The 9,400-nt window shown below is 33.1% G+C and overlaps 1 protein-coding gene across 1 annotated transcript; it reads right to left on the bottom strand.

The window, feature by feature from the left end:
* Positions 1-1,419: 1,419 nt before the first annotated feature.
* Positions 1,420-1,764, bottom strand: LOC114724362 (uncharacterized). Its single transcript, XM_028910701.1, has one exon. The coding sequence runs from the start codon at positions 1,762-1,764 to the stop codon at positions 1,420-1,422; it is 345 nt and encodes a 114-aa protein (XP_028766534.1).
* Positions 1,765-9,400: the final 7,636 nt, after the last annotated feature.

The following is a 9,400-nucleotide window of genomic DNA, read 5'->3' as shown; positions in this document are numbered from 1 at the left end:
ACAACAACAACTAGACCATTCACATATAGCGTTCTTCACCTAAACAACATGTCCTCTTACATATGCAAGCACCCTGAACAGGTTGTAAGTGGGACTAGGGAATTTGTAACAACTATATATTCACAACAAGAATCAGTCCATATACATGTGCCCTCCTTGACTTGAACAGGGTGTCCAGTTGCAAGTGGAAGTAGGGAATTTACAAAAGACATACATGGCTTCACATCTGGAATCAGTCCATTTACACGTTGACTAATTCACTTGAAGAATGTGTCCGTGAGTGACCAAGTATGCGGGATAGCCCGTTTTCAAGTGGGACTAGACCATTTGCAACATTCATACATTTATTCACAACAATAATTAGTCCATTTCCATGTAACTTGCTCGTCGTGAATGAGTGAACCAGTGAGTGAAAAGGTGTGCCACAGCTCATTTTGCAAGTGGGACTAGACAATTTGCACGACATATACAAAAATTCACATCTACAAATAGTCTATTCACATGTGCCCTGCCTAACCTGAACAACGTCCCCATTTGCAAGTTGGAGTAGGGAATTTGCACCAAAAAAAAAAACCTGGATTCACATATGGAATCAGTTCATTTACACGTGGGTTGATTCACCTGAAGAATGTGTCCAAGTGAATAAGTGTGGGAGAGCTTATTTGCAAGTAGGACGAGACCATTTTCAATATAAATACATTTATTCACAACTACAATTACTCCATTTGCAAGTGGACTGATTCACCTGCAGAATGTGTCCAAGTGTAGGGGAGCCCATTTGCAAGTGCGACTAGAAAATTTGTAACATAGATACATATATTCACAACAACAAATAGTCCATTTGCATGTGACCTACTCGTTCTCAGTGAACAAGTGAGTGAACAGGTGTGTGATGACCCATTTGCAAGTTGGACTAGACAATTTTCAATACATATACGGAGATTCATAGCCAAAAATAGTCCATTCACATGTGCCCTCCTTGACCTGAACAACGTGTCCATTTGCAATTGGGACTAGACAATTTGCAACATAGATACATATATTCACAGCAACAAATAGTCCATTTACATGTGACGTCCTTTACCTGAAGAAGGTATCAGTGAGTAAACAGGTGTGTGAGAGCCCATTTGCAAGTAAGATTAGATAATTTGCAACGTACATACATATATTTTCAACTACAAATAGTCCATTTGCATGTGGACAGATTATAGCCTAACATAACCTGTGACAACTATAGTCACCTACAGTCATGAAATATTTCAACTATTCTTAGCACTATACAAAATATATTCCAATCCACCATCAAAAAATCAAAATGGGTTATGATAGCTATTTCCCCAACCCAATACATAGTGAGGCTCATTTACATACAAAAGTAGCTATGTATTGAACAAAAAAAGACTATTTTCAGCATCAAAGTCACCCGAGGTTCGGGTTATTGCAAGTCTTTCTAGTGTGACCAGCTTCACCACATCTTGAGCAATGATATAGTTTCTTCTGCTGGAATTGTGATTCAATCCTCCTAACTCTGGGTCTTCTAGCACGGCGAGTTGTCACTGGTGGTTGTAGGAAGATAGTGGACGAGTAATCTTCATATCGAAGCGAATCTAGCCTAGGGATGTCATGGATCTCAACTGGAATCATGAGTTTGGCATAAATTTTCTTTTGCGCTGAGAGTAAAAAGCAATCCTCGACATATGCATATATGTCACCATATATCTTCTTGATTGCAGCACATGCATGTGGGCAAGGTAGTCCTGACATTTGCTAACCTTTACAGGTGTATTTACGTAACATAAGATTTACTCGCACATCTAAGTTTCCCCATCTGACCCTGAAATTGTTCATTCCATAATCTTGCACATCTATTCTTTCTGATCTGGCCACATGATCCATCAGCTTTTTCTTAATATTAGCTCCCACACCGTTGGTCCAATTCCTCATGGCCTGTTTGCTATTGTGCATCTTTTTTGCTAATTTTTTCCTATGCTCATGTATTAAGACAACTATGTTGTGCTTCCTCTCACCAACAAGCCAAGCATTAAAGGATTCAGCTAGATTTGGTGTGATATTGTCCCACCTCTTGTAAGGAAATTTGCTTTGTGCCCAACGCTCAATATCTCCATTTATTTGAAGCCATTGTCCCAATTTTGGACAAAATCCCATTAGCTTTTTCATACTGCGATCAAAGTCTCTGTCAAGTCTTGCATACGCAATAGAATCAAGTAATTTTAGTGCAACTTTCTTGGGCTGTGTGCTAGTCCTCCTCTTTCCCTTGGTTATCTTCAAGAACTCAACACTGTAATTCTCCTTGACATGACGGTAGCAAAAAGCATGTCGATCTCCTCCAAATACGGCTTGCACTGCACCTTTTATTGAGTCATGCCTATCCGATACTATTATCACTTCTAATGATCCTATAATATCCTTTGTGTTACCAAGAAACCATACCCACTCATCGAGAGTCTCACCTCCAACAATTGTATATGCAAATGGGAATAATTCATTATCCCCGTCATACGCTTATGCTCCCAATAACGTACCTTTGTATGGACCGCTCAAATGGAATCCATCCACATATAATATAGGTCTACTACCTTACAAAAACCCTTTTACACAGCAACAATATGTAATAAATACAGCTTGAAATCTATTACATGACGATGCAACCCACTTTGCTACCGTTTCTGGACATATCCAAGGGATTAACATATAAGACTCCTCTGGACAACGATGAATTTGTGCCAATGCTTTTTCTTTTGCCCTATATGCTTGTTGGTAGTTGAGGCTCACCCCATACTCTCTTTCTAAATCCTATCTAATGTCATTTGGAGATTTGTGTATGCAAGATATCAACTCATTTGCTATGATTGCTGAAGTAAGTTTGCACCTCTTTTTGTGAGGGATAACTTAGTTGTCTTGTGCATAATGCAAGTGTTCACTATTAAATCTTCTCACAACTAGGAATCCATTCTTGTCATCTGCACCATATGCTAAAATTTCCCAGGGACAACCACATACACAGCACTTCACAATCATCTTATGCTTATCATTCTTTACATATCAGTAACCAAAGTTGTGTGCAAGGCTATACTTATATAATGACTCTCTAAAATGTCCAGCCCTAACAAAGGTTTGCCCTTTTGACTTCAACAAATCTACCCACTTTAACGAATTCATCACCGCTATTGGGGTTGGTAGCATTTCCATAGCTAGACTTCCTATCGGTGTTGGCACACCGTGTACAGGAGATATGTTTATGTTGTCTGTGTCTAGATCCAACTTAGTTGGAGATACTGACTTTCCACAAGGACCGACTAAATCGTCTAACTTGCATAAACAAATACAGCTACTGAGTCTTATAGTTCAATTTATCAAAATTGGATAGATTTCTTATCCTATATACACAATCTCAATAAAATTAGTTGAAAACAAATTACTCTTGTGCACTATCCAACTGTGACACTTGTGTGAACTCTTTCTCATTCTCATAAACATAAACATGGCCACTGCTATTGTTGTACTCAATTACCTGTCTAACACCAATATCGTCAACAAGATCCAAGAATGTGTCCCGGTTAAAGCTAACTGTGAACTTCATTTTATATTCACAGATTCCTGCCCACACATCATGAGCTACCAGGCATTGCAGTTCTTCATATGTCATCCCTTCTTTAATCAATCTTCCAGTAATGATGCCCCCTTCATAAATGAGTTTTCCTTCAGAGGTCTTTACAAAGTGCCCTCCGACATGAAAGATGCAAAATAATTGTTTCCCACTACTGCTAGCCATTTATCCTCTGCTGTTGCACATCATTCAAGTATGACTTTCAATCAACTTTTACTAATTAAGGACGGTGTATGTTTACATCAACAATTTGAAAATTGACAACAACAGTTAGTATTTTCACAACTCTAACTTGCTTTTCCCCCCTGCACAAGTAGAATCAGCAAATTTACAATCCTAATACATATTTTCACCATTCCTCTACACATCTACCTGTCATATTACCCATTCCAGCCCACACCCCCATTTCCCTTTCATTTCGGCCCACCCAACTTCCTTCAGCGGGACATTATACTCAATGTGCACCCACTTTTCAAAAATCACAAACAACACATCTTTAACAACTTAAATCAGCAAGAGCATAAATTTCTTAAACTTAAAACCAAAAATACTGTCAGATTTGCAAGTCACTCCCAACCTACATACCCATACACTAAAATACTCATTTCTCCCTTATTCACCCATCGCAACCCACCTATGCTCACCGAATCACATGAACAAAACTAAAATTTTGAAAGCAAAATCTTACCTCCCACACTAAGCTAACTCCACTTCCAGAGAAGACGCAACACCATAGGGAAGACTTGCGATTTCTCTCTCCTCCACCGAATCACATGGACCTCAAAAGTGAAGCTCCGCCACTGCGTTTTCTCAACTCATGATTGTCAGCTATCTCCCTTCATCACTGGTGTGCTGCATGGGAGAGGTAGGAAATGGCGCCAACTCCCCCCTTTCAGTCTTTCTTCTCTCTTTTACACAGCTGACAATATGTCTCATTTTCGAAAGGAAATGAGTATTTACTAGGGTCAGTGGCATCATTTTGCTTCTGGAATTAATATCAGATTGGCCCCTTTGTCCTACAGTGAGGTTTCAGAAAGTTTTGGGGGCAGTTTGAGATTAATTGTGTACTGCGATCCTTAAACAAAATTTTCCCTAGAAAATATCGATACTTTGCAAATTTTGTCTGCAAAGTATTGGTACTCTAATTTATATCCTTATCACCGATAATTTGGATGCCAATACTCAATTTAGATTAGTCATTAGTATAATACCATATACTAGTTCCGGTGTTTAATATAAAAACTAGTTGACTAATTTGAATAAGTTAAAAAATTAGGTAAGTTAGTTATTGGTAATAAATATGTGTTGTCTTTCCTAAAATATTCTTGTTAATCATGTATATTAATAACAAAATAAATTGTGTCATTATCATCTTTGACCAAAAATAAAGAATAAAACATCGGACTAAACAGTAAACCGATTGAGGTCGTAATTCAAGGGATAGTTGGTTAGATCTAGGTTAACTCAGAGTCAAATTGGTTATATTAGAAAAATACAATTTAATTAAAAATAACAAAATACAACAACATTAATAATCACTAATAACAAAATACAAGGAAATATAACAATAGTTTGATTATGAGAATAACAGTATACAATAACACTAAGAATTTTAATTTTTATGATTTATCAATAACTAAAATTAATAATTGTTGATACCAAAATTATCATTAAAATTTATTCAAATTTATAGCAAATGAGATATTAGGAGTTGAATAAGAAAAAATAGGACAAATAGCAACACAATCATTCAAACCGATTTATTTGACCAATTCGATAACGTTTCAACTTTTGACCGGTTCAATACCCAAACCAGACTAGACTACTGGCCCATTCACCAATTTTTTTCCTTGACCAAAAGTGAAAAGTATACATTTTAAACAAGTTTGTATCCGGGCATAGTTTTAATACAAATGATTTAATAGGATATTCTTGGAAAAGTAGCCCATATTTTTAACAAATATTTAATTTAACTAGTTTTCTATTTTTTAATATATTAACATTTATTAGTATTTAATTATAAATCCACATTAAACAAAAAAAATGACCATAAGTGATCGGAAAACTTGACATAATGAATATAAGGGAATGACTTAAGTTTTTCCCCCCCTAATATACTTAAATTAGTTTGGTAGGTCTTATATATTAATGAGCAGAGGTAGTATGTAAAATTCTATTTTGATCTCTTAATTTTATAAAGTGTTTTTTTTTCAATCTTACACCTCTAACACTACTAGTTTTACAAAAAAATGCCATTAACATTTTAAATGTGGACAAAATATTTATAAATATTAAAATATTAAGTTTAATTTTTTTGCGATAACAATGATTGGCATATAAAATCATTATTTGAAACTAACAATATTAGGGTTAGAGAACAAAAAAGGATAATTTATAAAAATTAAGGGATGAAATTGAAAATTTGCATAATATTAAACCAAAGTTGCATTTTTGCCTACATAATTTAAACTCAAGAGATAGAGATCATATTCTAACTACAGTTTTTTTAAAAGAAGTTATCTTTTTATTTTAGCAATTACAAGTTTAAAAATTAATTAAATTCTAGCTCAATTAAAACTAATTTAGATGGTATATATTTCATTGCACTGCAACATATATTCATAGTTAAATACTGAGTTGAACCAGGAGTTCAATACAAATATGTCAACTAGACTCTCAAGCAAGGGGAAACACATTCCAGTCAGACTTGGATATAATGATCAATATCATATTAATATAAAATAGGATTAAAATGCTCATTTATCCTGAAAGTGTCATTCAGGAGCTCTAAGTACGTGGATAATTTTTTAGGTGCAAATTCTTTTTGGAAGTTTAAAATTTTAGCAATAATGGTCCATATTAGTTTTTTAGCAGCAAAGGACAATATTGCTAGGATTTTAAGCTTTCAAGACAAATTGACATTTTAAAACTTTTAGGTGCCTAGCATTCATGAGTGAAAACTTTCGAGATAAATTTGTAACCTAACCTTATAAAATATAAAAAATAAGATAAACTTTAATGTGGGATTATTTTATGTTTTGTATATCAAAGCATGAGGCTAGTATTGTTATTTGTAGTTTGTGAATAATATGACTTTTTATACATAGGTAAATACGCTTTCTATTACCCGAATACTCCTGGTCTAGTGGTGACTGGCTAGGCCACAAGTGAGGCGAGTCTCTGCTCTTTGAGGGCGGGGGTTCGAATCCTCACTTGTTAAAAAGGGTACCGGGGAGGGCTTTACTTGTCGCCCGGCCCGAATCCGGACTAGTCGATCGCTCGGGTACAACTGGCCCAAAGAGGCTGGGGCCCAGAAAAGGCGCAGTTGGATACCGGATGGTTTATATAAAAAAAAAAACGCTTTCTATTTGAGATCAACTTTAGTAGACATAAACAGTTTAATATCAGACTAAAATGATATTGACTTGCTTTCTATTCATAATATATATATATATATATATATTATAAAATATACGTAGTTCTTTCCAGGTCGAAATAAGACGCATGTAACTCTTTTTTTTTTTTTTTTATATACCAAAACATACGTAACTCTGCTGGTGAGAGGGAAAAAAAAACGTGCAGTTCTATCACCGTTACATCTCTGGGTGTAAATATAAGTAAAAACCTAAAATATAAGGCTGGCAAAAAGAAAAATAAACCCAAAATATAGATAAATAACCATCAATATTATTATCATTAATTAATTCAATATTATTAGTATATTTATAAATTGTGGAAAGTGGGGGTGCAGGCAGCTTTCGTTGGTTTTCAAATTTCAAGTTTCAACCAAGGTAAATTTCTTCTTCTTTTTTTTCCAAGTTTCAACAAATACAAGAGTTTTAGGGTGAGTTTGGTTGGAGGGGAGGGGAGGGGAGGGGAAAGGAGCCCCTCCCCTTATTTGGTTAAAAATTTTGAGGGGAGGGAAGCCAAAATGTTCCCTCCCCTTTCCTCCTTCCCCCCATTTTAGCTCCTCTCCAAATTGGGGGTTTTTGGAGGGGAGTTAAATTTTTGGACCATTATGCCTTTATGATTTTTTTGATATTCCACAACTATCCATAAAATATGTTATTATAATATTTATTTTAAATAAAAAAATATATTATCTTAAGTAAAAAATAAAAAATATTACAATTAAAAAATATATTATAATAAAAATTAATATAAATTATTATAAAAATAAAAACATTATTTAAATAAAAAATATAGTATTATAAAATTATTTTTTTATAAATATATTATTTATTAAATATATTTTAAAGCTGAAAAAAGGCATAGCCTAAAGAGAGTAAAATTTCAATTTTTTTAGAGCATATAAAATTTGTTAATTTGATTATTTCAAATATATTATTATATTAATTAGAATTTAAAAAAATACTGTATCAATTTTTTAATGCACATATTAACATGATAAGACTGAATTTTTCTTAAATTATATGATTTAAATTAAAATATAAACTAATTTATATAATATATCAATAAAAAATATAAACTAATATGTAAGGGTAAAATAGTAAATTGATTATTACTATCCCTCCCCTCCCCTTCTTGAACCAAACAAGGGATCATTAAATATCCTTCCCTCCCCTCCCTTTTAATCAAACCAAACAAGGTGAGGATGAAACCTACCCTCCCCTCAAACCAAACAGGCCTTTAGAGTTGTGCTAATTTTATTTTATTTACTGTAAAACAAACGGTCTTTAAAAAGAACAAAAGTAAAAAAAATTAGAGCCGGTTTTCACCGTTGCTTTTGCCAACAGACAAGGGCATGTTTGGTTCAAAGGTGCTGCAATTCTGAGTCTGGATTTATTTTACGCTGTAAATTGTAATGTTTATTTTTTATTGAGCTTCTAAAGATAAAAATATTATAAAAATTATTAAGCAGAAAGTCTAAATATATAATTAAAAAATGGAATAAAAATAATACTGTAAAAAATTACTGGTAAGAAAATACTATATAATAATGACTTTATGAATTATTTTATTAAGAAAGAAGATTTTGTTAAGAGTAGACTACAATTTAAGAATTAAAAATTATTATTAAAAAATAATTATTATTAATAGATCAATTGAACAATCTAATATTAATTATTAATAAGTAATTTTTTTAAAAATGAAAATACTTTGGATAGACATTCTGTCTCATCTTGAACTTTTTTTTTTGTCTCGTCTCGAATTGATTGGGATGAAACAGTGGAGAGGAGACAAGTTGAACACTCCTATCTAAAAACACAGTGATATTAATTTTTTAGTGAACGTTTATTAAAATTTTCGCAATAAATTTTATTTTAGTGTATTCAAATGCCACATCAAACTCACAAAATAATGCTTCTGATTTTTAATATAAAATTCAATTTATTAATTTGGAAGGATTAAAAAAATTACTTAATTATAAAATATATTACATAATCTTTATAAAAATACTTATGTGGATCATCATATTATATATCAATTTATAAGTAAAAAAAATTAATTTGGAGAAATTCAACAAATATAAATTAGTTTAAAGTAATTTAATAACTTTTTAATTTTTTAAATTAATTAATTGGATTTTATATTAATTAGTGAGGCACTATTACGTGGCAGTCTATTCTTTGTTATTATACTCGTGTTATACAGTATCATTACCTTCTTTTCTTAAAGCGAACCAAACATGTCCTTAAGTTCTCGAGAAGCCTATATTCCTTGCAGAAATATGACTTTGTGCCTTTTCCCTCTCCACTGACGCTGATTTCAGCGAGAGACGGGGATGAGGGACGTCGGTGAGATAAAGCG

This window comes from Neltuma alba, unplaced genomic scaffold (genome assembly GCF_004799145.2).
Source record: "Neltuma alba isolate B1F8T4 unplaced genomic scaffold, ASM479914v2 tig00012185_pilon, whole genome shotgun sequence".
Taxonomy (NCBI): Eukaryota; Viridiplantae; Streptophyta; class Magnoliopsida; order Fabales; family Fabaceae; genus Neltuma; species Neltuma alba.
Note: the sequence above shows the minus strand (reverse complement) of the source record. Positions and strands in the feature narration are given on the sequence as shown.

Coding starts and splice junctions, on each gene's coding strand:
- LOC114724362 (XM_028910701.1), bottom strand. CDS start 1,764: ATGTCAGGACTACCTTGCCCACATGCATGTGCTGCAATCAAGAAGATA.